Source organism: Lycium barbarum, chromosome 2 (genome assembly GCF_019175385.1).
Source record: "Lycium barbarum isolate Lr01 chromosome 2, ASM1917538v2, whole genome shotgun sequence".
In the NCBI taxonomy this organism is placed as follows: Eukaryota; Viridiplantae; Streptophyta; class Magnoliopsida; order Solanales; family Solanaceae; genus Lycium; species Lycium barbarum.
In genome coordinates, this window is record NC_083338.1 from 150315941 (window position 1) to 150329759 (window position 13819).

At 36.3% G+C, this 13819-nt stretch overlaps 1 protein-coding gene and 1 non-coding gene across 2 annotated transcripts; both read left to right on the top strand.

Annotated features, from left to right (window-relative positions):
• The first annotated feature begins 1038 nt into the window (after nt 1–1038).
• Nucleotides 1039–11222, top strand: LOC132628097 (uncharacterized). The gene is made up of 15 exons (XM_060343810.1): nt 1039–1477; nt 1968–2184; nt 3650–3771; nt 4356–4461; nt 4591–4642; nt 5678–5795; nt 5889–5919; nt 6012–6035; nt 6173–6297; nt 7550–7631; nt 8038–8160; nt 8495–8548; nt 8636–8705; nt 9009–9042; nt 10407–11222. Exons 1-15 carry the CDS (start codon nt 1303–1305, stop codon nt 10751–10753), a joined length of 1680 nt encoding a protein of 559 aa, XP_060199793.1. The 5' UTR covers nt 1039–1302; the 3' UTR covers nt 10754–11222.
• A 902-nt stretch (nt 11223–12124) lies between these two features.
• On the top strand, nt 12125–12224 carry LOC132629508 (U6 spliceosomal RNA). The gene has a single exon (XR_009578281.1). It is a non-coding gene; the product is annotated as a U6 spliceosomal RNA (small nuclear RNA).
• The last annotated feature ends 1595 nt before the right edge of the window (nt 12225–13819 follow it).

Sequence of the window (13819 nt, forward strand, 5' to 3'; positions counted from 1 at the left end):
TGTGTGTATTATGAATTTTTTAATTTATTCTAGTTTAAAGTTAGTGAAATTGGACTAAGGAAAGCTAGATGAAACAAGGAAAACGAGAAGTGAGTGGAATGGTAAAAGGTGGAGAGACAAGGAAATGCACCAAAAGTAACATTGTCTAGATAATGAAATTCTTCTTGTTGCTCAACTACATTAGAATCTAAACTATAACTAATGTTAAGTGTCTCACACGTCGGTTCGGTTGATGAAATGTTTTTCTCCGTATATGATTTTGGGTAACTTTCACATAAGCTAGCTTTTGAAATTGATTTAAATATGAAGCCATTTGTTGCTTAACTGATCATCCCTATTTTGCTATTAATCCCGCGAAAAAAAGTCTTCTATGGTGGCCATTGTGCTTGATACTCCTTGTCTCTAAAAATTTGTCACTTTTTGCTTGGGACTTATCATTTTCTTGCTTTTTTGAGTCAAATTACATGAATAACATTTGAAGATATATGTTCTCATAAAAAAATGCAATTTATAGAATATTTAATTTTAAGATGTTAAATTACTATATTTTAATTTAGCTAAAAAGATTAATCAAATTGATTCGAGAAAACGAAACATTGGCAAGTATTTTGGAACTGAAAGAGTATAAACAGAAAAAGGGGTAATGCATAAGAGAAAGTTCCAAAAAGAGAATGTGGATAAAGACCAAAGAGTACAAAATTAGGGCATATGCTCTCCACTTATTGGGAAACTCCCCCTTATTTCAAATGAAAAAGGATACCTCAATATTCTTTAGGGGTCCAAAAAATCCGCGGGAACCTTTAAACCCTACAATCAAATACTAGTATATCACAAATACTATAAATATCTACCCGACAGCGACCACTAAATCAAGAAGAAAAATTACAAATCTAATATTCCTAAAACAATTGAATTGAATTTGAGTTAAAGAAAAAGCAAATAAGCAAACAGAGAAAGAAAGTTAAAGATAATAATAAAAAAGAAAAAGCAGGTTATAATTATCCATTCCAGCACCAATCCGTATATCTACTTTCGACCCACAATTTTTATTTACCCTCACATTCTCGGAATACACAAAACAAAACAAAACAAATCTCCTTTTAATACTTAGTAGGGTTTCGTTTCAGATATGTTGTCCTTCTAAACACACTATCACCTGTTTTTTTTTTTGCCTAAACCCTTTAGCGCCGATTCCTTTCAAATCTCCATTTATCCATTGTTTCATCAACCGATCTCTACCTGTTTTGTTGTATTTAGGTTCGATCTGTTGTATTTAAGTTTTTGAAATTTTCGACCGTTGAGATGGAGGAAGAGAAGAAGAAGGAAGAGACGGTGAAGGGAGGAGAGTTGTTGTTTTGTGGATGTACAAGTTGGGATGCAGTTGGTCGCCGCAAACATGCTCTTGAAAATTTGGTTTCTCCCACCAGACTTCGTCCTCTTCTTGGTGTTGACATTTGTTTTGTTGCTGCTGGTTGCGGTATATATATATATATATACTCACTCTTTTCTTGTTACTGCGTTCGTCATAATTTAAGTGTCTTACTTTGACTGATCACACTCATTTTAAGAAATAAAATGGGACTTTTGAATCTTAGTTATGTGTGTAATGTATTAAAATATCCTTTCAAGGGAGGTTAAAGTGTACGCAGGGAGGCTGTTTTCGAAAGAGAAAACATGGCAAAAAAGGTGCAATATGAAAATAACGAAAGCGGAAAGGCCATGATAAAGCAGTCTGAAAAAAAGGAGCAATAGCTAACACATATAAATAAGATAATTGAAGTTTGTTTAGAGATGAAACAAGGTTAAAGTGTTGTGGAATGTATGTTGAGGATTCATATAGTCGACCCTAATTAGTTTGTATTAATACAAAGTTAGTATTGTTTTTGTTGTTGTGCTATTTTGTGATTGAAGTGTGTTCTGTGAAGTCCCTTGTTGATTGTTTTCTTTCACTTTTGGTGGAAATGCAGCTTCTTGTCATTGTGTAGCATTAGATACTGAAGGCCGTTGCTATACATGGGGAAGGAATGAGGCAAGTGTGTCGTGTTTTTTTTTTTTTTTTTTTTTTTTTTTGCGTCTTTTTGTGCTACTTGAATGTGAAGTGGTTGTGGCTTTGCAGAAAGGGCAGCTTGGTCATGGAGATAAAATTACACGTGATAGACCGACTGTTGTTTCAGAACTCTCCAAGTAAGTTGTTCTTGGTTTGTATCTTCTGTCACTGGCAGATATAGTAGAAAAAAGTTTTAAAATATGTATTAAGGTCAAACCCATACTACAAATGAGTACTAGGGTCCATAGCTATACCGCACACACATCTTAAAATCCTAAATTCACCCTTTTATTCCCTGCATCCAGTTCTTTGATTCTCTCTTTTTCTCGAAAACATTGAGACAGGATCCTACCTTTCCATCTTATTTACTTAAAAAAAAGAACCTACGGTTTTATTTTCTTTTGTCATTGATTGTGGTCTATTATGAACTTTTGCAAAAGATTAGCTGCCTCTGTAGCCCTTATTAAAAAAATCTGCCTCTGTAGCCATGAGGAAATCAAATTTGATATTTATAAGATGCCATCAAGCTACAACTTTATTATGTGTAATTAAATGAATGGTTATGCCTCTTGACTGCGACTTGGAAACTTTGAAACAAGATGAGTTGGGTCTTACAAGATATAGGTAGATATAATAATTTAAGCAAATACAGAGAAGATCTCAAATTTGAAGTTCTAATGAGGGAGAAAGAAATATATTATTGAACCTATTTTTTTGCTTCCTTTTCTTTTATAAGGTAATGATTTTATTGATATGTAAGGGCTAAAACTCCAGTTTTCTTTTGCTTACATCTCTTTAATTTGATATGGTAACAGAAAATTAGGTGTTTGGATAGAGTGTAGTTCAAGTTCATAGGATTAAATCCTTTGCACTTTTAAAAGATGTCAACAACAACAACATATCCAGTGGGGTCTGGGGAGGGTAAAGTGTACGCAGACCTTACCCCCACCTTGGAAGGTAGGGAGGCTGCTTCCGAAAGACCCTCGGCTTAAGAGAAAATAAGACAAAAAAGTCAGATAAGGACAAGCATATGAAAATGAGAAATAACAAAAGCGAGAAAGTCATTTTGAAATATTGCAACAAATTACAAATTTATGAGTTTGAAATGCTCTCTTCCGAATGACCTCGTCCAAAGGGACCCTTATGTCTAATTTGATGTATTTAGGTACACATAGTGAGATTTTTTTGATAACCAAGAACTTCTGGGGCCAGTGGTGCATGGTATGAAACTTTGTGAGCTACCCCCCCCCCCCCCCCCCCTCCTCCTTCACTGGCCTTTTGTCTACAACACGACTAGTGATATGCGCCCAACCCATAAATTACACGTTGTGCTCTTCTCACTTGACCAAAGCCTTGGGCAATGCATGTTTCAAGGGTACATGAAAAGTGGATTGAAAGAAAAGAATGTTCCAATGGTGAATATACCGATGGACAGTAGTGTTTGGTTTTGTAACTCAAAATTGAGTGTTTATGTGTCTCTAGAAATAGGAATGCTTCCAATATCCTTCTTATATTTCCCTGTATGGTTAGTCCATGTCTCCTGAAACCGTTATGTCTATCAAGTAATTATTTCTGCCATCACTTAAAACTTTTTTATTCCAGGCATAAAATTATTAGAGCTGCAGCTGGAAGGAGCCACACAGTGGTAGTTACGGATGACGGACAGTCGTTTGCTTTTGGTTGGAATAAACATGGGCAGCTTGGTACAGGTTCTGCAAAGAATGGTGAGCCTCTTTGTCACCCTCATTTGCTCCTTACCTTCTCTGTTTCTGTCTCACTTGCACCAAAGGATAGGACCTTTTGTTAGTGTTCGATATCTTGTGAAGATGGATATTTATAATTTAGAAGTCTCTGGGAAGTGCTGCCTCAGCTGCACAAACATTATTTCATCGCTCTCTTTGATCATGCATTTCTCTTCAGATATGACCTAGGTCACATGGATCCTTCATTCATTTTTATAACTCATGCCGTAAGAGTAACAAGGGTATGGATACTTCTTGCTGATTCGTCAAATACATTGGAAGTTTGCAAAAACCTTCTTACCCACCCCCCCCCCCCCCCCCCCCCCCCCAAAAAAAAAAAAAAACCACAAAGCAGTACAGACTTGTGAATGAGTCCGTGTAACACAGCATATGTTAACAAGAAAATTAATGATTGTTTAAGCTAGTGTAGGAAAGAACCAAGAATTTGCCTTAAGCAACCTATTGTCTTTATTCCTAGCAATTTGAATTGATTTATTCTGTCTTGGGTCGTTTTTTCTTTCTTTTATAAAATAAATTAAGATAATCACTTTTTTGTATTGTTGCAGAAATTGAACCATCTCCAGTCCGGTGTGCCGTCACTGAAGTCAAAACTACTGCTTGTGGGGCTGACTTTACTGTGTGGCTAACCTCAGTTGAAGGAGCTTCTATATTGTATGGTTTGTGAAGTTTTTACTTTCTACTACCCTGATAATGCTGTGTACAAATAAAAGATTTTGGCTGTGGTTTTTCAACTCCTACTTTTCTTGCACTCTGATTTTCATGTTATTTCATGGCTTCTAGAACTGCTGGTCTGCCTCAGTATGGTCAGCTTGGTCATGGTACTGACAATGAGGTACACTTAATGAAGTTCTCTCAGTTATTTTTACTTTATCTTCTGTCATATGGACAAAGACTACCACATGTTTTTTTATATATTCGAAGTTCAGGTACCACATGTTCTTTTTGTTGTTGTTGTTGTTAAGATCATCTGTTCAATTTAATTGATAATGATGCAGCTTTGGCGATACCTTTACATAAATTGAAATCACAATTAACAGGCAATAGGACAACCATGGCTGTTATTTTCTCCAATCTATCTTGTATTTGTTCAAGGCCTTTTTGTCGATTGCAACTTAATGAGCTAGTTCTTTATGTTAACAGAGGAAGTGGATTTTTTTTACCACATGAGGTCTACTTTGTAAATGCTGACTTTTATATTTCCCATTAGCCTTGCTCTTCCTGCTTTATGCACATGAAGTTAAGGAGATTATTATACTATCTTGTGATGTGTGCAGCATTGTAGGAGGATAGTTACTTGAACTACTTCAATTATTTTGTGTTTATTTATTTGTCTTTTTGTGTACCAGTACATGACTATGATAAGCAGTTATGCTGATGTCAAGTGCTTATTACCATATCAAACCACTTAAAAAACAGTCATGTCTCCGCCTTTTCCTTTTCTTGTTTCCTTGTCTGTCAATCTCTATTTTAATTTTTTACTGACATGCTTCTCAAAGATCTGTAACATGTAGGTGGTAAGTGATGTGAATATCACATTTTCCACAAAATAATCAGCACTTTCTTATTTCTAAAAAAATCAGTATTGTTCACCTTCGTAGTGTGGAGGGCTTTCATACTTCATATTGGGATTTTGTTTTCTCTGATGATCTCAGATATAATATTTCTCCAAAGTTAAGTGTGGAATCCTAAGTGTAAATGCACCAAATCTGTAATCGGGAAGACCATAGCCAATCTTTTCCCCTTTCATGACAAGACTCTTGATGGTTAAATTTGGAAATTATTGTAATAAAGGCATTCACCATCTCTATGTTTGAATTGGGAGTTGTTGCTTTATTTGATTGATTTAAGGATGCCCTGTAACATGCAGTATAATACCAAAGATAGCTCTGTAAGGCTAGCTTATGAAGCTCAACCCCGACCTAAACCTATAGCTGCTTTTGCTGGAGAGACTATAGTCAAAGTAGCTTGTGGAACAAATCACACAGGTTCATCTCAACTTAAATTTAACAAATTTGTGTATTGTCTTCATCCAGATTTGTTAACTGCCTTTACCTTATTTTTTTTTTGCTGGATTTCAGTTGCAGTGGATAAGAACGGATATGTTTACACGTACGGTTCCACCTTAGCTTTTTTTGCTTAGACTTGTGCATATGTACAGAAGCTGATTTGTTCTTTTCTCTGTTTTGACAAACAAATACTAGGTGGGGATTTGGCGGATATGGGAGGTTTGTACATTCTCTTTCATATTTGCACATTAAGGTCTATGTAATTGGACATCCATTTGGCACCGTGTCTTCTCCCTCCTCTTTTTGGGTCTTATAAGTATAAACATAAACATGTGGTTTAATTTTGTCGAATGCAGGCTGGGTCATAGAGAACAGAAGGACGAGTTTGCTCCTCGACGAGTTGACGTTTTTACGCGACAGAATGTCTTGCCTCCAGATGCAGTAATTTCAGCAGGTTCTGTCAACTCAGCATGTACTGCCGGTATGATTTGTCTTGTTCTCTTTACTATGTCTCCATTTTGTTTTGACACTATTTTTTAAATCTTATCCGGTGCACTTAGAAGTTACTGACTGTATACTCACATGAGATGACATCATATTTGGTATCTCTACTAGCTACACTCTTTGTACACAATTTTTTTTTTTTTTTTTAAACAAAAAAAAGTATTTCCACAAGCTGTCCAAACGGCTCACATAAGCTGCAGATGTGTATTCACTTGAGTGAATTGCCTTCATTAAATGTATATTCTGAAGCCGACTATGATTACATATAGTGCTTCCTCGTTTAGTTATTGCTTTGAGAGAAGTGTGAACATCTAGCTAGCTGTCAACTTACATGTAAAAAGTATGTAAAAGTATGGATTACCTGGGAAAATAAGTAAAATTTGTATTATAGGCAAATCAAATCCATGTTAATGCTTAATAAGTTCAGTTAATGTCTAAATTCTGAATACTCAACCAATCAATGCCTTAATCCCAAATTAGTGATGTTATGTATCCTCTGTATCCATCCTTCCATTCAAAAGATTTATCCTAGTTTGAGTATTTTCATGTTAGTAATTTATTGCAATCCTCCTTAATCCAAATTCGATGTTGGATATATTTTGCGAAGCTTATATATGTGGAGTTAGCGGTTCTAAAGTTTGAGTAATCATTGGTGAAAGGTCTTAAAAGAAAAGAGGAATAGAAAGAACCATGATCCCAAAATACCTGACCCACTCTGATTGGGTGGAACAACAATTACAACTACTCAGTCCCAAGCAACTTGGGGTCGGCTATGTTGTCACGAAAAACCTACAATTTCTTGCAATCTATGCATACTTAGCTTAAAGATAGGGCACAATGGAAGAAAAGATCCATATGGGTGACATCTAACTAGTGGCGAGTGGATTTGTCTTGTTAGTACTTTGGTTTTGAACCTATTGCTTATTTGTCACTTAATTTTTATTTGGTACGATACATGACATGAGTTGAGCTCAAATGGATAAAATAATTCATATAGCCGGCCCCAAGGCCCTTAGCTTGTTTGGGATTGAGGCACAATTCTTGTTGCGGCAATAAAGTATGTCTGAGATTTTGCTCTGCAAGTAATATCAGTCTACACAAGATATGATCAGGCCACTTTCTAGTAATTGCAATGTAGTGGGCTCATGATTAACAATAAACATCTGTGACTTGCCTGATAAAATAAACATCTATGACTTAAAAAATTCTAATGATGTTTTCTTGTGCAGGAGGAGGACAGGTTTACATGTGGGGCAAAATAAAGAGCACCGGAGATGATTCGATGTATCCTAAACCTCTTCTGGATTTGAGGTTCTGTTCTTTACAGCATTTGCGTTTCAACCATTTTATTTCGTTCATATAGTATCAGTATAGACAACAGCATGAGTTGCATGTGTGATAACTTCCGTATATTTTGGTGAATTATTTTTTATCCAAGTTTTCTGGTTACAGCCATCTGCAATACATCAATGAAGATGGAGCCTGAATTTCCTTTTCTTTTTTGTCTCGTGGTTGGGGGTAATGGGTGATTCCACTGTGATGTCCTAGCAGAGAGTTTTGTAGTCTTGTGTGCAAGTTATAATTGCCTACACAATCATTGCCTTGGATTATTTTAAAAAGGATATTTTTCTTTTGTCAGCAAGTCTTCTGGACTGAAATTTGTATGATATTCTGTATTTCTACTGGACTGATATTTGTATGATACTTGTATTTCTAGTGGATGGAACCTGCGATGTATGGATTCTGGCAGTATGCACCACTTCGTTGGTGCTGATTCCTCTTGCATAAGCTGGGGCCTTGCACAGTGTGGGGAGCTGGGTTATGGACCAAATGGACAAAAGTAGGTTTGATTCATATCTTATACTCCCTCCGGATTAAAAAAAAGTGTCCACTTAGCCTTTTTTTCTCGGGTCAAAAAAAGTATCCACTTATTAAATCAAGAAACAATTAATCTTATCTTTCCATGTTTGCCCCTATTAAGTGTTATATGATCAAATCCCAATGCTTATTTAATTAGGGGTAGTTTAGTCAATTTACATTTTTTTTTTCTTGGAGTGAGTAGTTTCTTAAGGGGTGTGCAAATGGCTAAGTGGACTCTTTTTTTGATCCGGAGGGAGTATCTTTTTTCTTGGTTATTTACATGTGCCTTATTTATTTTATCTATTTCCCTATAGATCTTCTGCAGTTCCTAAGAAGGTAGACATTTTAGATGGCATGCATGTTATCAGGTTAGTGTATTTCTGTTTAAAAAATAAATTTTGGAAGATGGAACTTCAAATCAGAGGCTGAGTCCTAGCGTCTTCTCTTTTGTATAGTGTTGCTTGCGGATTTGCCCACTCTATGGTTGTGATTGATAGGGAAAATGTTGAGGATCGACTTGAGCAGGTAATGTTACGGTTATAATTTATGTTTTCCCCTCTAGGAGTTATGCCAGCCCAATAATGATACATTTTTAGGAGAATTAGAATACGATTTTTGCAGTCCATATGTGTAAGTTGTTGGTTTTGAGTGTAATATTTATTTTGATACTTTGGACCTCCTTCCTATGACAGGACTGAAGAGTGTTCATTTTTCATCTTTTTTTTTTTTGTTATTGAGGGGGCTGATGCGGACACCTGATTTGATTTTCCGTTATTTTTATGTATTTGCTCATGTTAGTTATCTAATTTCTCCCATTTTACCTGACAGCTTGATGTATATGATGGCAAGGCTTCTGAGGAAGGTATAGCTCTAAGCTTCATGTATCTCCATAAGTTTTAACTAATTGTAGGATTTCTTTGGGAAAATATATTTTAGTTTTCCTCTGAATTTGCTTAAAGGGCAATTGACTCAAGTGACCATGGAATTGCTTATTCCTTGGGGGATGAAAGGAGTCGTCTGTTAATGATGGTCAATTTATCCATCTCCTTTGCTATTTGGAAATGATATTGTTTCAACTGACTAGCTACCCAGGAGTTAACCAAGAACTCTACATAATTAGGCTTTTAAGAAAAGCTGAAGATAAAATATATGCACACAAGTTTAACCCTAACGCCCCTAAAAAGAAGGGAGGTGAAGTGAGATTAGATGGAGCTGTCATATCTACATCCAGACAATATATCTGTTCAATTTTCAAGGAGAATAGCTTGATATATGGAGATTTAACGCGTAGAATAAAAATAGATTAGGTGAAAGTGAAGTGAAATTAGATGGGTTTTTATGGTGCCTAATACAGACATCAAATATGTACATTCAGTTTTCTAGGAATATATAATGATGGATGCAATAGAACAAATAGAATAAAAAGTAGGATAACTAAAATGGAGGAGTGTGATGGGAGTGCTATGTGATAGGATGGCATCTAATAAGCTAAAATCACGTTGTGTAGTACGGTTGTGTGACTATTTATGTTATATTGGAACGAATATAAGGTCTGTAAGGCCCAACATGTCCACGAGATGAATGCCATAGAAATTTGATAACATTGGATAGAGGGGGCAAGTAAGCACATATAGAGGATAAACATAGAAAAGATCACTTGAGATGCTTTTGCCATGCCTTACATGGACCTCGAGATGTATCGCTCGTAGGTGCAACAAATATGATAGTTCGAAGGTGGAACAATATGCTTGAGTTTTATTTAAAATGATGATTGAAAGTAATGTGCTATACCTGAAACAACAAATATGATAGTTCTTTTCTGTGATTGAAACAACTACTAAACATAGATGGATACCACTTAGTTGTTTAGTAGGATTTTTCTTTTCTATTCTGGTCAGACTTGTAATTTCTATTTAGGGTAAGTGTGAGATTTGCAAATTCTCTAGTGTTGAACATATCCTTAATTACCTTAATTACTCCTAAAAGACGAATCTCACATATTAGAATTATAATTGTGACATGAATATGGCTTGACTAGACTGGAATTCCTACTTGTGCTCAATTTTCAGCAGGTTTAGGATGTTGTTTTGCTGATTTGTTGAATTGACAGACATGCCAAGGGAATGGCTAGATTTCTCTTGTTGAACTTAGAGATAGTTGGCATGAAGCCGCATTTTACTTTTACAATCAGTTTTTTACTTTAGTTGCAAATTGGCTTTGCTGCAGTGGGGGCAGAACCTGTGAGTGAATCTCCAGTTTCTCAAAAGGCTACCAAAAAGGGGCCCGCTAAGGCGCCTGCAAAGTCGAATAAAAGGAAAAAGTCAAAAGATGCATCGGAGTCTGAAGATGAGGATGAAAATAGTGATGATGATGATGAGAGTGATGACTATGAGGAAAAATCTAATGGGCGAGCTAAGTCTTCGGGCAGCGGTCGAGGAAAGGCTGCTGGCAAAGCTACAGCAGCTAAAAAGGGCACTGGCCGTGGGAGGGGTCGGCCTCCATCAGCAAATAAAAGCGCCAAACCTGAAGCGAAAGTATCGACGGGTAAAAGAGGAAGGCCGAGGAAATCGTAAGAGTACACTTTCCAGGCCAAATTTAAGGCTTATTGATATGATGAAATGTAACTTATTCTCCATTGGCTAATTAGTTGAATTTTAACAAGTAAATCATTTTCGTCATTAACTCCATTCAAGATTCTGAAATTTAGCAAGTGTAAAGCATTTGCATTAAACTTAGAGCATTGACCTCCAAGACGAAGGCATTTGTGTCTGAGTTTGTACCTGGTCAAGCTCGTTTTTGGGGAGGAAAAAAAGGAAAGTGAAAAAAAGACCTGTTGCAGTGTCTGCGGTGTACTGGATTATCTTCACTTACCTTAGGAGTTACTGCATATTTCCTTTCTGATGGTTATTTTTGTTGCTAATTTACTTGGAGCAAGTCTAAACGGTTCGTACAGGTCGAGCAAATTTGTGTTGGAACTGAAAGAACTCTTTTGAAAATCTATGATTGTGAGTATTATTAGTGTAAATGAAGTATTAATCAAGATGTTTTGTTGTGGATGATAACTTTAATGTTTCATTCTAGTATGATCAATGATGCTGATTTATACAGCTAAGCCTTTGTCCCAAACAAGTTGGGAATAATAGAGCTTTAGAGGAAATAGACCTCCGGGATCAGTCCAAACTTGTCCCAACTCATCTGACCCAGGCAAACGTTTTGGCGGATTGGATCGTGACCCATTTTGACCTGCTCAAATTTGACCAACCTGTCGAGAATCATCTTGAGAGATATCATGAGCATGTTTGGAGTCTTTCTTGATCAATAGCATGAGGATGTTGGAGTCTACTTGGAGAAACAATAGAAGGTTGTATAAAAACCAGTAACAACAGCAACAGCGACATTTTCTCTATTCTGTTTTTTAGCTCAGAATAGAGAAAATGTTCTTTTTCATTATTGTTCTGAGGCATTCTTGTAATGCACGTTGTAGTGATTCCAATGACCACAGTAAGAGTATAAATTATGTAGATGTCTTAGTTTTGTTCCCTACAGTTTTAATTGTGGTTGCTTGTAAAGTCAAGCATGGAATAAATAGCAAGCTACAAGCCAAACGTCTCGTTGCTTTCATTTATGGAAAGCTAGTGACTTTTCTCTTTGTAGGGAGCAACGGTGGGGTCCAAATATATAAAGAAAAGAAAATGAAGGGGATTTAAGTTAATGTCTCAATCTTAGATCTAAGTCAATAGTTCTACCAGTAATCTTGCATTTTTTTTTTTTTTTTAACCCTCCGCCCCCCACCCCCACCCACACCCCAGGTTACCTTTTTGCTCCTTTGGTAACTCGGACCCACAGCATTGGGGTTGAAGGTAAAGGGGGCTTACCATATGAACACCCGGAAAAAAAAAAAAAAAAAAGGAGAGAGGGAACACATAGGATCGAGGAAAAGCCAGGGCGGTTCCTTCGGACATTTGACAAAATTTTAATGATACGGAGAAAATTAGCATGACATCTGTTCAAGGATAACTTGCTTAAAGTTCGAGTTTCATTTCTCAAAAAAGGAGTAAGTCTTCTTAAAGTTGAATAATGCCTTGATCGTGATAATTAACTGACCAATTAGAACGACTATAGAGTTTCATGATAGTTATTGTCAGAAAGCCGTGCATTACTTTCTACAAGAGTTAACAACAGGAGAATAATGAACCAATTTCTATTATTTTCTCCCTCTACTGATAATTCATTCTTTTAATGACTTGTAGTCGAAAGAATTGGATAACAGTTCAAACCCCATATGGAGTTGAAGAGAGGCCTTTTAGTTCGTAAGAGGCCCTCTCCCCTTTAATAAAAAAGGCTAGGCTATGATGCATTATAGCCTTTTGTTATTGTTACTGTGTAAACCTACTTGATGATGAATTTTTCTAACTTGGATTTGATGAAATCAACTTGCAGGTAAACAAAAAAATTATGGAAAGACAATGTGGGGCCTTCCTTCCCTTGGGAACATAATGTTTTTCCGGTTATGATGATTTTACATAGCACTAGTGAAGAGGACTGAAGAAGAATGAGAAGAGTTCACTTACTTTTGTGTAATTCTAATGATTGGGACTTTTCTCCATGTGCCTAAGGCCCACCACCCATTTTTATACAAGTAAAAAGTTGCATTTTTATGTGAGGAAACTTTGTCTTCTATTGTTGTACCTAAATGTCACCTCCCCTCCTGTTTCTCAGCCTACAAGTAAGTTGTGAAATTGTGATAATGAACTTATGCTTTCAAAGTAAGCTTCTATTCCTTGAGAGTCTTTAGTCAATTCCATAGTAGTTTACTAGTCAAGGTAAATGGGACCTGAAAATACCATTAGACCTTGAGGGAACAATCAAGATGAAATCAAATCTTGGAGATTTTCATTATCTTTTACTTTTTTTTTACTTTTTGTTTTTTGTGATGGAGGTGTGTTTGTGAATAATGGATGGGAGGAGGAAAAGGTAGAATAAAGGAAGAATCTTTGGTAGGATTAGAAGTTTAGAACCCCACACATCCATTATTTTTTAGCATTGTCCTTCCCTGGATCATATTTTTCTATAACAATGCCGTTTGTCGGGATAATTATTACAACGAAATGTTATTATAGAGAATATGCAATATAACATAACATGAAGACTTGGTTTCAAAAGAAACTTGATCGTTCTAGTAAAATGTTATTAGAGAGGATGGTTATGGTCGTTAATAGAGAAGTCTAACTATCCTATATAATACCTATAGGACTGAATCTTGGGTTTGCCTAATGTTGGACACCCCTCCCCTCCTCCACCCCTTAAGGTTATCCACCCTTCAATTAAGGGTCATTTGCATTTTTCCCGGTATTTTGTGCTGGTCTCTAATTTTTGCCCCTCGATGCAAATAACTTTTTCGTGGGACATAAGTTTATATTTTCGCATTATAATATCCCACAAGTTATGCCTCGGCCTCCTAAAAAACTTATGCGCCGCTAAGCATAAGTTCAGTTTTGAAGGGAAACAATTAAAGACAGGTCCATTAGAAGGGCAAACTGTGCAATTCTTCTCCAATTAGCCATGAAATGTTACCGAACGTCATGAGGGTGAATATCACTTAAAAGACAGTGTCAAGACTCGCCCCGAGGCTCGTCTCG

What these genes read in the sequence shown, in the direction of transcription:
- LOC132628097 (XM_060343810.1), top strand. Translation starts at nt 1,303, where the DNA reads ATGGAGGAAGAGAAGAAGAAGGAAGAGACGGTGAAGGGAGGAGAGTTG. An exon ending in CAACTCAGCATGTACTGCCG is followed by an intron (nt 6,298 to 7,549) that starts GTATGATTTGTC and finishes TTTCTTGTGCAG; the next exon opens with GAGGAGGACAGGTTTACATG. An exon ending in TGGCAAGGCTTCTGAGGAAG is followed by an intron (nt 9,043 to 10,406) that starts GTATAGCTCTAA and finishes GCTTTGCTGCAG; the next exon opens with TGGGGGCAGAACCTGTGAGT.